This window comes from Amphibalanus amphitrite, unplaced genomic scaffold (assembly GCF_019059575.1).
Source record: "Amphibalanus amphitrite isolate SeventyFive unplaced genomic scaffold, NRLGWU_Aamphi_draft 000318F_arrow, whole genome shotgun sequence".
Taxonomy (NCBI): Eukaryota; Metazoa; Arthropoda; class Thecostraca; order Balanomorpha; family Balanidae; genus Amphibalanus; species Amphibalanus amphitrite.
The window spans coordinates 40,197-60,628 of record NW_024881813.1 but is presented as its reverse complement, the minus strand read 5'-3'; the positions used below and the strand labels follow the sequence as shown (position 1 = coordinate 60,628).

The 20,432-nt window shown below is 52.5% G+C and overlaps 2 protein-coding genes across 8 annotated transcripts in view; both read right to left on the bottom strand.

Moving 5' to 3' along the window:
- LOC122388326 (autophagy-related protein 16-1-like) overlaps positions 1–8,462 on the bottom strand; it is a 109,075-nt gene extending 100,613 nt beyond the window's left edge. Inside the window, exons 1-2 of one of the 2 annotated variants that reach the window (XM_043379307.1) lie at positions 8,191–8,462; positions 7,587–7,775 (exon numbers count right to left, since the gene is read on the bottom strand). The gene's annotated coding sequence lies outside the window, so the exon portion shown is untranslated. Of the gene's footprint in view, positions 1–7,586; positions 7,925–8,190 lie in introns of both variants that reach the window. The other variant, XM_043379305.1, reaches the window with a different exon arrangement.
- A 1,590-nt stretch (positions 8,463–10,052) lies between these two features.
- Positions 10,053–20,398, bottom strand: LOC122388333. 6 transcript variants are annotated; one of them, XM_043379332.1, is made up of 7 exons: positions 20,168–20,327; positions 19,759–19,964; positions 17,151–17,285; positions 15,981–16,211; positions 11,646–11,676; positions 11,435–11,561; positions 10,053–11,188 (listed from the first exon to the last, which is right to left on the bottom strand). In XM_043379332.1, the coding sequence occupies exons 2-7, from the start codon at positions 19,936–19,938 to the stop codon at positions 10,885–10,887; spliced, it is 1,008 nt and encodes a 335-aa protein (XP_043235267.1). In that variant the 5' UTR covers positions 19,939–19,964; positions 20,168–20,327; the 3' UTR covers positions 10,053–10,884. The 6 variants fall into 6 exon arrangements, with proteins under 6 accessions (XP_043235267.1, XP_043235268.1, XP_043235264.1 ...); XM_043379333.1 differs by having other exon boundaries at positions 20,284–20,303; XM_043379329.1 differs by lacking the exon at positions 20,168–20,327 and adding an exon at positions 20,351–20,398 and having other exon boundaries at positions 11,435–11,676.
- Positions 20,399–20,432: the final 34 nt, after the last annotated feature.

The window sequence follows — 20,432 nt, the reverse complement described above, 5'->3', positions numbered from 1 at the left end:
CGTGCTTAGCGTGTCAGACTTGGTCCCCTAGACCCATTTTTCGGCAAAATCGATGGCCCCTGGAGTTTGTCAATCTGTAGATGGACGAACTCAAAAACGGTAAATTTGGGTGATCTGTTGAGAATAGCGGATTTCTGACACCAGATTCGTGCTCAGCGTGTCAGACTTGGTCCCCTAGACCCATTTTTCGGCAAAATCGATGGCCCCTGGAGTTTGTCAATCTGTAGATGGACGAACTCAAAAACGGTAAATTTGGGTGATCTGTTGAGAATAGCGGATTTCTGACACCAGATTCGTGCTCAGCGAGTCATACTTGGTCCCGTAGACCCATTTTTCGGCAAAATCGATGGCCCCTGGAGTTTGTCAATCTGTAGATGGACGAACTCAAAAACGGTAAATTTGGGTGATCGGTTGAGAATAGCGGATTTCTGACACCAGATTCGTGCTCAGCGTGTCAGACTTCATCCCCTAGATCCATTTGAGGGCGAATTCGAGGGCCCCTGGAGTTTGTCAATCTGTAGATGGACGAACTCAAAAACGGTAAATTTGGGTGATCGGTTGAGAATAGCGGATTTCTGACACCAGATTCGTGCTCAGCGTGTCAGACTTGGTCCCTGAGACCCATTTTTGGGCGAAATCGAGGGCACCTGGAGTTTGTCAATCTGTAGATGGACGAACTAAAAAACGGTAAATTTGGGTGATCGGTTGAGAATAGCGGATTTCCGACACCGGATTCGTGCTCAGCGTGTCAGACTTGGTCCCCTAGACCCATTTTTGGGCGAAATCGAGGGCCCCTGGAGTTTGCCAATCTGTAGATGGACGAACTCAAAAACGGTAAATTTGGGTGATCGGTTGAGAATAGCGGATTTCTGATACCAGATTCGTGCTCAGCGTGTCAGACTTCGTCCCATAGACCCATTTTTGAGCGAAATCGAGGGCCCCTGGAGTTTGTCAATCTGTAGATGGACGAACTCAAAAACGGTAAATTTGGGTGATCGGTTGAGAATAGCGGATTCCGACACCGGATTCGTGCTCAGCGTGTCAGACTTGGTCCCCTAGACCCATTTTTGGGCGAAATCGAGGGCCCCTAGAGTTTGCCAATCTGTAGATGGACGAACTCAAAAACGGTAAATTTGGGTGATCGGTTGAGAATAGCGGATTTCTGATACCAGATTCGTGCTCAGCGTGTCAGACTTCGTCCCCTAGACCCATTTTTGAGCGAAATCGAGGGCCCCTGGAGTTTGTCAATCTGTAGATGGACGAACTCAAAAACGGTAAATTTGGGTGATCGGTTGAGAATAGCGGATTTCTGACACCAGATTCGTGCTCAGCGTGACAGACTTGGTCACTGGGGTAGGTTTGGGCGAAATCGGCGCACCCTGAATATCAAACTGTAGTTGGATAATCAAACTGCTGCTAAATTGACAGCAGTTCCGTCCGCCGGGAGCGGCGCTGACGCGGCGGTCGGACCGCTGATGGTCTCCAGACGCCGCGCCGGACGCGTTCGCCGAACCGGCCCCTCGACGCTGACAGTTCTAGTACGGCCGTGTCGCCAACCGGGCGGCGCGGCGGCCGGCCGGGGGGCGGAACCCGCGTCACCGCCGGCGGCGGCCCGAGTGACCCGCGGCGACTCAGGGAGGGGCCGAGACTCCGGGGGGCAGGGAGGGGCCGCGACTCGGCGCCCGGCGCCCGGCCAGAGGCGACTCGGCAGCACCCCGCTTAGGGAGGAATTAGGACAGAATAAGGTCAAACAGACGGCTTATCCAAAACGGCAGATAAACTACATACGCGATGAAGACTGAAGATTACATTCACCACCATTCGCCACCGACCCAATTTCAACTGGCTGCAGGAACAATTCAAACAAGGAACAATTTTAACCGATTTACAGCTTTGGCATAATCGAGTTCAGTTGCTCTAATCAGTGGTCGCCGACCCATCTTAATCTTCTGCAGCCCATCCTGTAAATTTTGGTTATAGTGTCTTCACTCCGATGGGCCACACAAATCCCGACAAAAGCGGCCATAAACCGTCATTACCAGGCCCTGGAAGAACAACGTATTGGCTATGGGCATTTCTACAAGAAGTAACTTTCCAACGGAAGACGCCCACTCACCAGTCAAGGCATATTCGGAAAAAATGCCAATCACTGGTTCATATTTCGAAGAGCTGCGGCGCATATATCGACCATCATGATTGAATACCTATTGAGTGAACATTGAGCTGTATCGACCCGACCACTTGGTACTGGAACAAGGTGCGGCTCGGCACTGCCACAGACTTGTCCAGGTTCTCGTTACCAGAAAGTCCCATTTATAATGGCGCCTCCTGAAGGCCGGCTTGCGTGTCATCCATACTACAGGGTGTTTCACTAAAAGTGTCAAAAAGTAAAAGGTCATAATGCACATAATAACAATGTTTTCTAAGGAAATTTGCATATCATTTCATCCGCAATTGTTGGACATTTGAATATATAAAAACGATATCACCGTCACTCAAACCTATTCCACACATCTGCCCCTTCTTTTGATGCACCGTTTCGGCACGTGTCCGGAGGTGCCTCACAGCCCGTTTTCATCTTCAGCGTCCAGACTGTCGGCAAAGCCTTGAATTGTGCTCTTCAGCTCCCGAAGTGATGCGACTTGAGTCTTCCTCAGCTCTGCGAGAGCTACTGTCACTGACCAAACCAGAGGCTTAGCGGTGACAGATCGGGGCTTCGCGCTGGCCAGGGGCGGGCGGCGAGGCAGCTGATTATTCGGCCCAGGAGCTTCTGGTCCAGTCAGTTCCTGGTGGCTACAGCCGTTACAGTGGTTGATTCTAATAGCTTGTAAGGCCCTGGCTATTTCTGATGTTGGAATTAGCTTCTTGTTATCTTCAAAGGCCCTCAAAAAGACCCTGACCTTCTCAACGGTTTCCGCCGAGAGGTGGGGGCAACCCCGCCTTTTTTGGACTGGAACCGGCATCGAAGGAACCCTTTTAAACCTCTCAACAAGCCCTTTGAAACTTTTATAATCTGGAACGTAGCGAGGTGAGAGAGTAAAAAGTTTCCTGAAAAGTCGGCATACGGTTTCAATGTTTCTGATGGCACCAAATGTACATAAGTGTAATTCATCCCTCCTGTTGCGGTGTAAATGACCTGTTCTTGTTCTGCATAAGGAAAAAATGACTAGTAACTTTGGCCTCCTGCCCTCGCTCCGTATGAGTGTAAAATATATCTTAAATGGATAAATAATAAATGTCCAAAAATTTGCAACAAAGCCACGTACGCGGACACGTGATTTGCATATTCTATATATCTTTAATAGGCATTTACTTTTTGACACTTTTAGTGAAACACCCTGTACATTACGAGCTTGGCAAAGCACCTTTCCAATTATGTAAACACGATGCTGGCTGGGACCAGGGAAACAGTGGCCCTGGAAAGCCTAGTGCCATTAGCTAAATTGGTAGGGAGGTCCGAAATGACAGCGTACCGTATCAAAAAGGAAGGCCGTAGCATTCACGGCTCTTCTTTACCATCACGCTAGGAATTTTTGCAATGTCAGCTTTTATTTATGCCGGCAGACAGACGCGGTGCAGGTTTCGGGTTTCAGGTCCAGCCATCGAGGCCGTCCTAATTAGCCGGATGTGTCCCTCATTAGTGAGACGATCGGGTGCTGTCGATGTCTCAAAAACAATTCAACATCGGCTGGGAGAATCGCATTGTGCTCCCAGTTCTCTCAGAAGAATCTCAGCTCTCTCAGAACTCAGAAGGATAACAAAAATTATTCAATTTATGTAAAATCTACGGAGCGGCGGGCTTGGTCATTATTTCACACCATACCAGCAGCGGTCGTGGCCGAAACGACCCATGTCCATCGTCCACCCTAGGGGCTGTCTCAACATCCATATCATTGCCATTGCGTCCAATGGATATTGTAAAGCGGTGATGGAGAGCAGACAGCGGACAGAAGACACCATGTTCGGTGTCACTGTGGCGAGCATCTGGGTCAGACGCGCTGCCACTGACAGGCGCCGCGTCCCTCCTGAGGCCGTCTCACTCCCGGTCCGAGTGCCTAACAGGACCCCGGACACCAGGAAGTTATGGTTAGACCGGTCACCGCGGCCGCCGCTCGCCCCTTCACAGTACCGTGCACAATTATACAACCGGCGCCCTCGTCTCGATTCCGAGCGCAGCGAAACATGGCGGGGTTTATCAAACTCTCCGTTAGTCGAGATAGCACGACAGTGCCGCCAACCTTCTTGCATCGGCTATCTTGGAGGCCGCTCTGAGCCTCCGCGGCCGTTCACTGGAAGGGGCGCAGCTCCACGCCCCTGCCCGCGCCACACGGGGCCGTAACTGGACCACCCTCTGACGTTTGCAGGCCGTTCGCCGCTACGCTTCCGTGCAATGTGTTTGGTTACCGTTTGTCCAGACGGGGAGTGGTCGGCCCGCCCGGGGACGCGGCCGATCGAATGGAAAAGTCCAGCAGCGCCAATCGACCGGCGCAGGGGGACGATTAGCGCCCGGGGGTGTCACTGGCACCGCGGCGTGCAGCGCGACCGGACTCGGACACACCCCGGCCACAGGGGGGCGCAGACTGATTGACACGAGCGAACGAATGAACGGAACATAATTAATTGAAACGAAATCATTTGGAGCGGAGCGGTCGTGGAGCCTCGCGGCATTAGAGCGGCTCCTGGCCCCTGTCAGGGGAGTGTCGCCGCTCCGCGCCGGTCCGCTCCGCTGTCCGAGCAGAGTCGTCTCGTGGCCGGCCACAAATGGAAACTACCCAGACCGAGAGTCGCTCTGACAAACGGCCGGTGTCCGACTCGATGTCGACACCGCCGTGGCCTGGGGTGGCCGCCCAGTGCGCGTGTCCTCCGGCCGAGCGGGAGCAGCGCGGGTCACCTCGTCTCCCCGCTGTATACACAGTTCCGGAGCTGCCGCAGGACAGTGGGGTGGGACACACAGGGCGCCGGGCGGAGCGCGCCGGCTCGGGTGGCGCTGCCCGCTCCCGGGGGCCGGCAGAGGCGGCCGGCTCGGGTTTCCAACACTATCGGACGGCGCATCCCCGTCCAGCGGGGCCTCCTGCGGCGCGCCGGCCGCCCTGGTGACAGGCCGACCCGCCGGCCCCCTCGGCACGGCCTCGGCGACACAGCGCGGTTCAAGGCTGGACCAGCGGCGCATTTTCATGACGGTCCCATCTGATGGGCGTCACTGCATAATGCACACGTGGACAGACGCTGACCGGGCCGTCCGACCGGGAGGGGACGCGCTGTCGCTACATCGGCACGACCGTCGTCCGTCCGCTCGCCGGCCCTGGCGGCGAGCCGGCCACAGCTGGGTATGGGAGCAGACGCAGCCGTGAGGCTAATGAGAAACAGGTGTAAAAAGTTTATATACCGGGGTACGCTACGTTCTTATGTTGTTTTTGGTGTCGTTTTTGTGTCGCTTCAGGCATGGCGCTTGGGGGCTAATAAAAGAAAACAGCACGCCGGAAAAAGTGCATTCTGTCACGTAGTTGATTAAAATGCCGCAATATAATGGGGTGCGAATCGCATGCACCTGTAAAAGCAGACATTAAAAAAGGACATACGTCAGCTGGGACCCATTAAATAATTGAACAAAATGTAAGCAGTGATGTTGCATACGCAAAAGAAGCACGGAAACAGCTTCAGACACATGTGCCAATATCCCGTTGAAGTTTTTGCCTGCGAGTACATCTAGCTCGCTGAAAGCTGACGAGGCCGGCCCAGATTTGCCGGAAGGTCGGCGACGCGTCTGACCTCGCTCGGGGAAGTGAGCCGGTCTCGTCAGCCGTTCTCCCTCGCCTCCTCTGATGGCTCCAATCGCCGTTCATTGGCGCCCATTCTCGGGTCCGTGCGTAGGCCGGGGTCCTCAGAAATGAGGATTGACACATGGACCCATGACCCGGCGGAAAGGGACCCCAACGTGGCGGGATCCTCGTAAACGACCGGTCATCCGAGCACGCCGACAAACAGCACCGCTCGTCCAGAGCTGACGGTCAGCAACAACTTCAGTCGGAACAGAGCACACAGATCGAGAGGGTAAGGTAGGCAGCCCGAACTGCAAACATGATGCGCCAAACTGGACTCCAGTCGTCCCGAGTGGCATCTCATTTGATGTAGCGGATAGCGGTTGTATCCATGCAAAGTCCCGAGCGTCGCGAGGGTTGTCACGAAGCCCCATGTCACCAGGATAGACGGTCATGCTACGCCTTTCACGGCGCCGTCCCGGACGGTCCTTGAGCCCGTGATTGTGTATCGGCAACCAGTTTCCTCACGAAACGGAGGCGTTCCATTGCAGTCCGACTATGGCCGACTCATTTTTGGGCCCGCATGATGGCGCGATTGGGGCTGAGCTGGCTACAGGACGGCCCGGTAAGGCCTGCTGACGGGCCCCCATCCGTTGTGGAACCCCTCGCCGCGGGTATTGAACGGGACTGGGACGCAGCCCCTGTGCGACCGGCAGCACGACAGCCACTGGAGTGACTGATTGTTGTGAACGGCCATTTGAGGCCAGGGCTCAGTTCATATAGAGCCCCTTTGCTGCTAAGGGACACTTATTGGAAAGAGGAACCCGACAGACGGGTTCATATAGGCATAGCCACCCTTACACACCGGCACCAATGTTACCAAAAGTGTCCTTTTGAAAAGTGGTACTTTGGAAAAGTGACACTTGCCCGACTGGCCTTTCTTATATGAACTGGGCCCAGGTCACATCTTAAACAAGTGAAATCTGCATGAAAGAAGTTTCTAAAAAGTTAATTGTTTTCAAAGAAGTTGTCATGAACTAACCCAGGTCGGGTAAGAGTCGAGCGCCGTGGGTGTTTTAGTACAACGAAGCAGATTCTCGTTACGTTCGGCTATTTTGCCGGGAAATAAGTATAACGTAATCCCTGGTACCTATAACCGGTCTGCAGACCTGTTCGTTCGGCGGTTTAGGCCATGCACTGGGTTCCTGGTCCCACAAAAAAAGGATTAATACACAGAATCCCACACTTCACACTTTGCAGGGAAAACTCCAAACAAAGTGATGGAAGACCAATAAAACCGCAGCTTCACAGTATTTTTTTATATACAGCACCATAGCTGTGAGCAGTAGCCAGCAGCCTATATTGGGACATTCTTCAGGCGCTGTCACGTTACAATGGCAGTGAGCAGTAGCCTATGTTGGGAGTTGGGACATTCTTCAGACGCAGTTACGTTGCGACACCACTTTTCTCGGATTTCAAAGGAAAATCACAATACGGCTACAAACTGCGCATTGCTTCCAGACAATTCTTAGTTGATTGAATAAACATTGAAAGATGGGTAGCAAATGGCAACTTCGTAAAACCTCGGACTTTGACAAAGCGCTCCCATTTCGGTCACCGTTACAAACTTTGTTCATTGAACTAGGTTTCAATCATTTTTGTTCAAATGAGGAACTAAGAGTTGTGCTATCAGCCACCCACCTTTCATCGATGATGAATTGTTTTTGAAGTGCTGTTGAAAGCATAGTGTTTCTGCGTGGACAGTTGTAGATGGATTATACCACACAACACGAACGGCACGCATATCATATATGCATACTAACTCACCTCACCGATGACGATCGGCGGATTCCCGGTATCTCGGAGGATCATGGAATGGCGGACCAGCAGCGGCAGCCGCGCAGTCACGAGTCGGCTGAGTCGTTCAGTACGGTTCAGTGTCACTCAGCAGCCGCGCTGGGTCGCTCGGAAACTGGACACTGGATGCTTCACCAACACCATCGCTGACGGGACGCCCTAAAGGACAGGACACGGGACATCAGTGGGATAAAAATCGTGGCGCTGATAGAGGAAAAGGCATCTAAAGGCGTGGCTTGTTTCAGTTCAGGAGAAAAACGCGGATGCGGCTTGAGTGTGCCTACCAATTTATGTTGAACATGAAACTTCTGAAAAGAAGGAAACCTTCATCTGTGATCGGAGATCATGTGTAATTTGGGCATTACTTCACATACACACCTTCATGGTAATGAGCTTCACGATGAGGTGAATACCTAGGGAGCCCAAGTTTAAACTCGACTTCACCTTCTGATTACCTGTATCACAATGCACACCGACGAGTGCATGGCGTCACCAATCATTTTGCTATCACTATCTTCGCAATATAGATAATTCATTAACGTACATATTTAACCATTTTAGGCCTCGTATTTACCGTGTAGTTTCGCAGGAAAGCCAGAGCCGGCAGCACGGTATATAGAGAACTCAGAAAGCTTCAGGTGAGTCACAAGAGCAACAATTGTCATTTGAGACAAAAACTGAGAGTTCCTCATGTACAATGAATGTATGCTCTTATGTTGGTATAGAGTCTTGACACATATCCAACACTTTTTATTCCGTAAATATCTGACAAAACGGACAAATCATGACCATATTTACAGACATTTTCAATTCAAATGTTCAGAATGCTCCGTGGAATGCTCAAAATTGTTTTGCGCCAAAAACGTGTTGCGTTTGTCGTCGCTACCAAATTACCTGCAGTGCTACCATATTCTAAAAAAAACTTCCTTTCCCTTTCAGCAAGGATGACCAATTCAAGGATTCAATGCACTGTGGCATTGAATCTGACAAGGAGAAAACGAAGTTGATAAATATTTTGATATATTGCTTTGGATAAAAAGCTACTGTAGCTCATAACTCAACAGACTTTTCATGTGGCATGTCCGTGGTCAAATCATCAATCCCTGAAACCCACCAATGAAAACCGAATGGTATATGGTGTGAAGGACTATAGATGGGGAGGGACGCTCCTCCCGTTTCCACGCTGTGTACGTTTTCGGTCGCATGGTGTCGGCGAGGGGTCAGCCGTCGCCTCCGCCGGGCGCTGTCGCGATGACGCCGTCTGACCATGGCGCCATCGACCTGCGGCCGGCCGTGCCGCCGTGCCGCTCGCTCGTAAGGCGGCGGCCCGCTGCAGCCGCCGGCCTGCATTCGGCCGACTGCATGGAGACGGCCAGAGAGCACGCCTGTCCGACCCTTCATTTCTGCCCAGCCGGCTATTTAGAACATAATTCTTTGGGTCAGACCACTCAACGGCCTTGTCACTGCCCAGACAAGCAAAACTGGCAAAAAGTAAATAAATGTTCAGACCTTACTCCGCAGTGTCGTAGTCTTATGTTCGTCTCTGACATGCTTTGACATAGCATGCAGTGGTAAGTACAAGAAGGTGTAGTGATGAGTGGTGGGCAAACCAATGTCATTAAAAATTCAATGAGCCACCTTTGACGCGAGCGATACCCAGAAGATGCCGCTCTCCCCATGGAAACCTCCCCTGCAAACACAGTCCGGCGGCAGGTGTTTGGGTAGGTGCGTCGGTCGCTATCGCTGGTGCGCCCGCATTCCTGTCGTCGCGCCGTGCTGGTCCGTCGGACCGACCGGCCGGGCTGGGCGGCGGCCATCGATCCAGCGTCCGGCGCCGGCCCTGAAGCCAGTGGACGGGGCAGACGCCCGCGGCGGGCCGCACCTGACCCAGGCTGACCGGCGCCCCGGCCGACCCGACCGGCCGCCGGTCACAGCAGGCGGACAAAATGGCCGCCGCAGGGGAGGGGAGGGGCACCGATATAAACCAGGCCGTCCAGGCGGCGGAGCGGCGGTCCGAGCGGACGGGAGCAGATCATAACTCACCGGCCCGAGACGCCGACAGAGGGAGGGGGAGGGGGAGGGAGGGTGCGTGGGCAACTGGTGGTACAGAGCGGGCACGGGAGAGTGATGGTCCGGCCATGGGCGAGAGGTGTTATCGGATTTCTGTCGCGCCTACTCGCGGGGTATCGGATGAAACCTCCGCTACCAAACCGAGCACGGCCGGTTCGGACGCACCCAATCCCCGTGACTTTGATCGCGAGTCGTTCCGTCCTCACAATTAGTGGCTTCAGTCCGGAGTACCGCCCAATAAAGCCGTCTCATTTCCCTCCTCCCATATTTGGCAATTACTGCCGGCGGCCATAAACCACGTGCCGCGCCGCCCGTCATATCTCCCCTCCTGCCCGCCCACAGATGTGCAGAGACGGACGGACGTCTGATTCACACGTGTATACGAGGATCGACCGACACACCCGTCACGGGAGGCGCGCGCCTACACTGCGGCCAGACCTGAGACAACTGAATCGAACCAACAGCACAGAGATGCACCAGCGGCCGGACGCCTTTGGCAAGACATCCGGCACAGAAAGCGCTGCCGAGGGTCGCCTGTCAGTGAACCGACTCGACCCGAGGCCTATTGTCGGCCACATCACACCAAAACGGAGTCTCAAACCTCTCAGAGTACAATAAAATTCGATTGGCGGGCAGTATGGATACACAGAGACGGTCTTGGCTACAGCAGAACGCCTGGAATCACACGATTACTACACACAGAGAAAACACGTCCGTACAGCAATGCCTACAGCCGCGGACGTCATGTTGAGAAAAGGGGCGACATTGCGAGTATCAGAAGAAACGGGACCACTCAGCCGCCGCGGCCAGCAGTGGATTCAGTCCCTACCAGCGACACATACGTACAAAGCACGACTCGAAATCAAATCACAACCGGGCCATCACGAACGGGCGACGCAGCAACGACCGCCCGATGCGGGCGGCCGGCCCAGATCTGCCACCGGCGCGGCCCGCCACCTGGCAGCGCGAACGTGCTGCCATCTGCGGACAAACGTCCACAGCTGCGGGCGCAGGACCGCCGCACGCCCTGATCGCCTAACGCTCCATTCACGAACACACACATACAGCATGCATATCTGAGCCCCGCACAGCGTTCAGACGGGCGCCACACGGTGAGCCTTTGTTCACCCCCCCCCTCTCCCCGGACTAGTGATGTCACAGACGGAGCTCCCGCCGCCGCTCCCTCTCCCCCTCTCCCTCAGAGCGCGGCCGCCGTGCTGTTGTCGCCGCCCAGCCCTCCGTCGGGCTCCTCGGCACGCTCCAGCCGCTCCGTCTCGATGTAGGGCGTCCGGTCGGGCCGGAACATGAGGCCGAGCGCCACGTTCAGGGCGCTCGTGTCGTAGCCGTGGCAGCCCGAGTATCTGTAGTGCGGCTTCTTGTTGAAGCGGCAGCCGCCGGCCTGGGCGCCGGTGGGCGCCACACACTCGGGCAGCAGGGCGCAGCGGAGCCAGGGCAGCATCAGCTGCCGGTGCACCGCCGGCGTGTTGTAAATCAGCAGCGCCCTGACGGAAGGAGGGGCGGTTATAGGAAGCGGTCACTGGATAGAGTCGCAGTCATACGGAGAGGTCAAACCAAACGGTCTAATAACTTGGGCAGTCCGTGGTCAGATGGAGCTGGCCAAACGAAGTGGTCAGACCCGGTGGTTGGAATGAGAGGTCAGCTGCATACGAACCAGCGGCGAGCCGGTGACACATGTCAAACATCGAGGAAGCTAAGAAATAATAATATATTTCCAGCCGGTTACTCACTCGTCGGAGACCATCTTGTGGAAGTAGAAGTGCTCGATGTTGGCGTCGAAGTAATCGAACATTTTGTAGTGTGTGAAGGCGGTGGTGGGCACGGCCGCCAGCTGCTCGTCCAGCTGCAGGTCCAGCCGCCAGGCCAGCACGCCCAGCTGACGCGCCTTTTTCAGCAGGCGCGCGCTGCTGTGCGGCACCAGCCGGCGGCTGGCGTCCAGCCACAGCACGGCGCCGGCCTTGTTCAGCACCTCCTGCGGGCGGAGACGGCCGCAGTTAGAGCTGGCCGGGACAGGCAGGATAGAGCCCCGCAGTCAGAACTGGCCGGCGGGACTGTCAGGACAGGGCCCCGGAGACGGCCAGAGCTGGCCGGCGGTCCACGGAGCGGTGAGCGGTCCACGAACACATTGACAGTCTGACAGACACATTATGCTAAAATCCGACAAACACAGTGCGATCCAAATGAGCCATAGAGGTGATTCGTGCAACTGTGTGACTACGAGCATTATTCAAAATAAACGATGATGCAAGTATGCATGAAAATAAAAATATACTAAAACCGGATACACAAAACCAACAATGTGCAACAGAAATGTAACCAATCTGTACTGAAACTAAATACAAGATGCGTCCGCTGACCAAAATAGATGATAACATCGAAAAAAAATGAGAACACCTGATTCAGCAATCAGCAGTGCCGTGAAATGAAGCTTTTATCGGCACCTCGAAGCTTGTTCTATGTAGTTATCTTGCCTCGAAGTGCCGTTGAACACAGGTGTTGCAATATTCGGCAGAAAGGTGATATTTTACCTGATGCACGTGAGTAAGCCTGAAATACGCACGCACGAAAACTACCAAGCAAAACAAATAACATAAAATTTTTGCCCACCGAAATGCCAATTCCAGGCCTTTCTTTAGTTTTCTTTTGTGTGATTATTGATTAAGAGAAACGTAAAATTACTACGAGTCCAACTGCTTCAAGTTCATCGCATATAGTCAGTGAAAAGCCAAAAGTGTCAGCCATCAATACAGTTTGAGTGTTCGATAATCACTATATTTCCCTACTACCTTCACGAAATATAAGCTAATAAAATGCGGCACCGGTGCTTAGTGCGGGTATTCGATGTAGTTCTATTGGCTATTGGTCTTAAGGTTGTGAACTGCAAAAATGCAGAAGCTGAGCAATTTACCCCATCAAAAACGTCGGCCATGTCCGGGACACTGATCAGCATGGGCGACTTCATGGACGACGAGCGACATCCGATATCACACTTCGAACCAAGGAACATGGATGACCTCTTGAACGCAATGACAGAACAGGACAGCAAGACACACCAGCTATCGTCTGAGGTAGAAGAACTGGCACATCGGCTGCGCGAGCATGCCCGCAGAGCGAAAAACCAAAAGGAACATATCAGAGAACTTTATAGCCTTCTTGAAGACATTTATACAGAAGAAATATGGCCGACCTACGAACAAGTAAGATACATCGACGATTATCTTGGTCGTGTGTCTGATTCACTGCATACAGATTTTCAGCAAAAAGACAAACAAATAAACGACATTTACCACAGCTTGTTTAGACTCGAAGCCGGTTTTGGAGATATTTCGAAAGAGATACAAAAATTATCCGATGAATTAAGTCACAAAAACATCGGAAGTTACTTCCAGAGTAGCCACTCCCAGAGTAGCCACCCCCAGAGTAGCCACCCCCAGAGTAGCCACTCCCAGAGTAGCCACCCCCAGAGCAGCCACTCCCAGAGCGGCCACTCCCAGACCGGCTCACAAGTGCACGACACAGCTGACCGCTTAGATCTTTTAGAACAGAAACTTAAAACAAACAGCAAGCAGCTGAAAAAGATAACCAACCATTTGAACCACGTGGACGGCAAGTTCAAAGACAATCGCGACCAGATGCGACAAACATCAAGTGATGTGGATCGCATGAAATACGAACTTCAGCACCAAGGTATGAAAATCAGCGCACTGTCAGAACACGTCATCAAACTTTCTAACGACCTGCAGTTCACTTCAGAAAAACTTGAAAAACACCTAGCCAAAACGACCAGCAGAACTAGTGACAAGGCTTGATTGAATGCATGAATCTGAATTATGAAATTATCAGTGAAAAAATATATTTTATTTTCAGCACTGTTGTTTTCTTCTGATGAGGTGGCGCAGCTCTCATTGGCGCCATAAGCCGCTGGTGCCACTGAATGCAGGTGTTTGATATTTCGGCGGGAAGGTGATACTAACGTGAAGCACGTGAACACAATGAAATGAAAAAAGAATGCGAAGAATGCCACCAATGCCACGAAAAAATCTCAAATATTTTGTTATTGCTCATGGGCATGGCTTAGTAATTTGTTTCATCATTATACAACTTTTCTAGTTTTTTTTTTTTTTTAGTTCGGCAACAAATTAGGGTGAAAAACAGTCTCATCCAAGAGTACGACACACATAAAACATACGCATACATCTATTTAAATCAGTGTGTCATGAAATAAAGTAATGTAGATTGTCAATCAGCAGCCCAACGTAGTCCTCCGGACGGTAGTTCTACCACTTTGGCGAAACATCAGCCAACACGATGTGTCACGGGTGTCAAGTAGTGCGGGTATCCGCCGTCGTTCTTCTGGCTCTCAGTCTCGGTATTGTGAACTGCGACTACTCTGAAGCTGAGCAGTTCGCTCCAGCACAAACTGCTGCCAAGACCGAGGCACACACCATCAGCGACTATTTCATGGACGACGTGGACATCAGCTATTTTACACAAACTAACATTCATGACCTCTACAACGCAATAACAGAGCAGCACAGCAAGACCAATGAATTATCGTCTGAGGTAGAAGAACTGGCACATCGGCTGCGTGAGCATATTCATAAAACGAAAAAGCAAAAGGCAAATATCCAAGAACTTCACAGCCTTCTGGAAGACATTTATACAGAAGAAATATGGCCGACATCGGAGCAAGTTAGATATATCGATGATTATCTTAGTCGTATGTCTAAATCAGTGCGGACAGATTTTCAGCAAAAAGACGAACAAATAGAGGACATCAACCACAACTTGATTCGGCTCGAGACCAGCTTTGAAGATATTTCGAGAGAGATACAGATATTGTCCGATGAATTAAGTCACGGAAGCCCTGGAAGTGATTCCCAGAGCAGCCACTCCCAGAGTAGCCACCCTCAGAGCGGCTCACAAGTGCATGACGACACAGCTGACCGCTTAGATCTTTTGGAACATCAAATTCAGTCACATAGTGAGCAGCTGAAAAAGATCACCTCCCACTTGATCAATCTGGATGGCGAGCTGAAAGATGATCGTGATGAGATGCAGAAGATATCCAGTGACCTGGATCAAGTAAAGCACGAATTTAAGCCGTACGACCTCAAGGTCAGGGTGCTGTCAGACAATGTGATCAGCCTCTCCCAGCAGCTCCAGGTGACCTCAGATATCCTGGAGAAACATTTAGCGGAGGAGGCCGGCGCGCCGCCGCCCAGCCGCCGGCCGGGCACGGTGCGCGACTGCAGCGACCTGCCGGCCGGCGCCCGGAGCGGCGTCCACCTGCTGCAGACCGGCCTGGCAGGGCCGCAGAAGGTGGCCGCCCTCTGCGACCTGGACGCGGACGGCGGACGGTGGACCGTCATCCAGCGCCGGGACGACATCGAACCCCGCGAGAACTTCTACCGCAACTGGACCGCCTACCGGGCCGGCTTCGGCCGGCTGGACGGCGAGTTCTGGTGGGGACTCGATAAGATGTCGGCTCTGACCGCGGCCACCGACCGCAGCTACGAGCTGCGCGTCAACCTGGAGGACTTCGAGGGCCGTCGCCGACACGCCTTGTACGGGCAGTTCAGCATCGCGCCCGAGAGTGACGGCTTCCGGCTGCACGTGTCCAACTACAGCGGAGACGCCGGCGACAGCCTGAGCACCCACTCGGGCCAGCGGTTCACCACCTACGACAGGGACCACGACCCGTACGCCGGCAACTGCGCCCGGTCGCACCGCGGTGGATGGTGGTACCACGAGAAATGCCTCCAGTCCAACCTGAACGGGGTGTACTTTAAAAAGTACCGCGCCGACAATACCCGAGGAATTACCTGGACCACGTTCCATAACAGTTTCTATTCATTGAAAACGGTGACTATGAAAATACGACCTACGTAGGCGCCAGGCGGGAAATTAACTGTAAGAAGAAAAAAAAAACAACCAAATTCCTGTCAAGAGAGTATAAAGGGCTGTCAATCAAATATGTGGAAAGAGCAGAAACGTAGTAAGCTTACGAAAAAAAAGATGCAAATAAATGTTCTGAGCAGTTCGACTATCTCACTACTTTTTCTGAACGCTAATTAAAGAAAGCCAAAGCTAGCACGTAAGATGAAAATTTTACCGTCAGCCGATTTATTGCAGCATTTCAATTGTGGCGCTGCATTCCAAACTGGCGGCTCCTGGCAGTCAGAAGCAGTCGGCCTGTTACCATCATGAGCCTCTGCTAATACGTCCGTTTGGCCGTGGCCGCTATTCCGTCCCCTCTATCTCCGGCCGCCTCACCTGTATAACGACGGGCACGAAGGCGCGCGTGCGCAGCTCGTCCAGGTGGGCCGGGTATGCGGCGAACTCGAGCTGCTGCAGCCAGCACATGGAGCTGTTACAGCTGGCCTCCAGCTGCTGCCGCTCGTAGCGGCCCAGACCGAGGTCGAACACGACCACCGGCAGCTGCGACTGGTGGCGGCGTGCCGACAGCACCAGGCCCGTCACCTGCTCACCCTGACCGGAGGCCGCCTGAGGGGGGGGGGAGGGAGGTCAGTTACAGCAGACCCGTCACCTGCTCACCCTGACCAGAGGCCGCCTGAGGGGGGGGGAGGTCAGTAACACCAGGCCCGTCACCTGCTCACCCTGACCAGAGGCCGCCTGAGGGGGGGGGGAGGTCAGTTACACCAGGCCCGTCACCTGCTCACCCTGACAAGAGCCGGCCTGAGGGGGGGGGGGAGGAGGTCAGTTACAGCAGGCCCGTCACCTGCTCACCCTGACCAGAGGCCGCCTGAGGGGTGGGGGAGGTCAGTAACATCGGACCCGTCACCTGCTCACCCTGACCGGAGGCCGCCTGGGAGGGGGGGGAGGTCAGTTACAGCAGGCCCGTCACCTGCTCACCCTGACCGGAGGCCGCCTGAGGGGGGGGGGGAGCGAGGTCAGTTACAGCAGACCCGTCACCTGCTCATCCTGACCAGAGGCCGCCTGGGGGGGAGGTCAGTTACAGCAGACCCGCCACCTGCTCACCCTGACCAGAGGCCGCCTGAGGGGGGGGGGGGGGGTCAGTTACAGCAGGCCCGTCACCCGCTCACCCTGAGGTGAGTCGGTCTGAGGGATATAGTGGGGCACATTAACCAGGGTGTAGTACCAGGCCCGTCACCCTGTCGGAGCCGGCCTTAAGGGGATATGGTGGGGCGGGGCAGTGGCACATTTATACCGGACCAGGGTGTAGCACCAGGCCCGTCGCCCTGTCCGAACCGGTCCGAGGGGATACATGTTTACGGTAGCGTCACACGTCCAGTGGTCCCTACCCAGTTAAGTAACAGTCACAGCTCACACCGCATCGCCTCATCCCTCACAGGTTACACCACCCAATGTGTGCCCAGGGTTGTGACCATACGACCCCTCACGCCCGGCCGGTTCGTCATTCACGGCCGCCACTGACCGTCACAGAGCCCGCCCGTCACTCACGGCCGTTACGATGACGGGCAGCGTCACGTTGGTCCAGGTGTGGTTCGGGAAGACGCGTGGCGAGCTGGTGAAGCCCAGCGCCGTCAGGTACTTGCTGTCCACCTTCAGCCGCTCCTCGGCGTAATGTAACGACTCCTGACGGAATAATGGTGTCGTGAACACCTCCAGTCGTTAATCGGCGTAATGTAACGCCTCCTGACGGAATAATGGTGTCGTGAACACCTCCAGTCGTTAATCGGCGTAATGTAACGCCTCCTGACGGAATAATGGTGTCGTGAACACCTCCAGTCGTTAATCGGCGTAATGTAACGCCTCCTGACGGAATAACGGTATCGCTAACACCTCCAGTCGTTAATCGGCGTAATGTAACGCCTCCTGACGGAATAACGGTGTCAATAACACCCCAAGTCGTTAATCGTAATGCAACGCCTCCTGTCGGCAAACAATGTGGTCACGCTGACGCCGCGGAACCACGTCAACGCTCAGAGGGACTCAGATCAGGCGAACTGGGATCGCTGGCTTCGCTCGCAGAATCACGGAAGTTGCTGGGAATAAAGGGCTACTTCGAATACACTAACAAGATGCACGGCAACGGACGTATTACAAAATATATCATCCATCCCTTTTTATCTGACCCAAAAACGACGAAATAAAGAAAAACTGTTTTTGATTCGTTCGAGGCCACTATTTGCAGGCAGCAGGACACGTCTAGTCGATTTGCGGGTGTTAACGCACGCTGGCTCGTGATCGATACACATCAAAACACCGCTGGGGCGCACACGAGTGCACCGCACAGGTGTTTATAGACACGGTAGCATTGGTAGCAGCTGAGGAGAGTCAGGGGTCGGAGGCCAGTCACCAGCTGTCGAGAACGGGTCGCTAAATGTGCAGCAGCCGATGCACTGTGCTAAACGTAACAAATAACACATGCTCCCAACAAAGGCCGTTTAAACGGGAAATAATCCCGCCTGCAAGAAATTTAAGAATGCAAAATTTTGATAATACTCATAAACTAAAAAGGAATGCCCAATTCACTTATCTAACAATGCTCAACATAAAATATCTTGATTACCTACACACCAGCTATCATTAAAAATACACAAATTATTGGCATTGTTAAAACAATCATTCCATCACTTTTGCTCTTTTAACCCTCGCCGGCACAGGGGGGGGGGGGGTTGATGCAACCCCCCCGGCCCCCTAAGGTTTTTCGCGAATAACTCGCGTAAGAAGCGGCCGATCGCGACGAAACTTTCAGTACCCTCGCATTGATCAATTTTACACCTTTTCTGAAAATTTCATGACCCTGACCCAAATGACCTTTGACCTGTGAGTTGTGACCTCTTTTCCGAGACCATGTTTGGCCGGAATCACGATTCGGCGTATGTTGGCTCGCATTAGCCGCGCGTTTGCAAGCTTTTCTTGGTTTCAAACGTTCAAACATGTGATTTGATGTTGCTCCCATACATTAGGGTGGGTGTCAAGGTCACCTGAAGGTCAAGTCAAGTCATTGACCTTTGGTGACCTCGGGTGACCTCGGTTCACTTTTTCGAGTTTTACATGTTTCTAGGCTAGTTTTTGGAGCTGAATTCGAATTTAGCAACCATTTGAACATTTACGAAGTAGTTTTGGTGCCTTCGTAACATGTTACGAAGCTGTCAGAGGTGGTTGACACGTATTACGAATACCCGTCACAACCCCTACCGGTTGACCTGACCTGACCTGACCCGACCTGGTCTAAATGCTTAAAGACATCATCTCTGATCAAAACTAACACGATATTCGTGATCAGCACCCCGGAAAACGACATAGCAGCCACACTTTACGACTTTCTAACAGGTCCCGATTTTCCCGGTTTTCGGGTCATTGACCTGACCCGGAAGGTCACCCGATGACCTAGGACCTTAAAATTGGGTATCATCGGCTTCCTCTCGTGACGGGCAGCACGCTCGTTTTTTCCGCGAAGCTCTAGCTCGATCAGGGGCCAAACGCGAGGGGGGTCGTACCAACCCCCCTTGTGCCGTCGAAGGACGCAAAATGGCCTGTGCCGGCGAGGGTTAATGTTGATAATCTGTTTCAAAACAAAACTCAACTGACCGAATGTGTTTTATTTCAGATGTTAAAATGTCAGATAAGAATCAGTATTTAGCTAGAATGAATAAACAATAATATTTACTGATATGAATTATTACTGACTTTTGACAATAACTTTGTTTTCACAAACCATGCTATACTACCCTTCCAGTACCTCTATTTATAGACTTTTAGACTCCAAGTGGGTAGAGTAGGCTGAACAGCTCTGACATGCTCAAAATATAGAGGGAAATGGTCTACAGCTGGCAGGAATAACCAGTCAATTGAAGTTGGTGAGTGGGACACACCATGCCATTAGCCATGGTACTTTAAATAGTAGGCTATGTGCCTGTGGGGATGTTTCACATCCATTTCTAAATCCTTCGAGTTCCAACATCCTCCAAATACCTTAATAAGATCATGAATGCTCAGAACTGCTGAACTCATTCTGCTTAGCACAAGCTCTAAGAGTCAACCTCTTAATCTAAAACATTTGAAATAATTGAAAATTGATTTTTGCCAGGTGCATACCTACCTTGAGGTTGATGTGTTTGAGGCTGTTGAGCTGTCTGTGTGTCTCGGAGACGAGGGTGTGGATGCTGGGCTGGCTGCTGTTGAGCAGGTACACAACAGTGAACACCAGCGTGGCAAGCAGGAACAGCTGCAGCATCGAGCGCACCCTGCGGCACTGCATGCTGTCCGACTGGTGCACCATTCAGGCGCATCTCAGCCACACATCACCTGATGATTACAGAGACTGTCAGACATGCACAGAAGTGCCAAACTAGGTACGCACAAACTAAAAACGGCACAACTGACAGCACTCAACCAGTAGAAATAAACATGTACATCACAACCATAAAAACAAATAAATATGATTTGATTAACCTACTAAGGCCAATGTGCAAAAAAACCCTGGAATATAACATAAATAAAAGCCCTACCTCCAGAGATTGAGAAAATTCTGGCGCAAGGACGTAAATTAAGGTTGAAACCAGAAGGGCAAAGGATATCCTGCACAATATGCTGGTATAAGTGCAAATCGCCCCAGCCCCCTCACAACAATTTCAACTCAGTATTGAATAAATATCAGAAAACTTGCTAAGAGGCTGAGGTGTTCTATATACTCTGGAGGCGTGCTTTGAACAAGGTCATAGCGTATCATTATGCCAGAACCAAGACATTTGTAATTGGAACGAAGGGATGAAA

Coding starts and splice junctions, on each gene's coding strand:
- LOC122388333 (XM_043379329.1), bottom strand. CDS start 19,938: ATGGTGCACCAGTCGGACAGCATGCAGTGCCGCAGGGTGCGCTCGATG. Junction 17,286..19,758: donor TCAAACACATCAACCTCAAG/GTAGGTATGCAC, acceptor TTATTCCGTCAG/GAGTCGTTACATTACGCCGA. Junction 11,189..11,434: donor CACAAGATGGTCTCCGACGA/GTGAGTAACCGG, acceptor TCCTTCCGTCAG/GGCGCTGCTGATTTACAACA.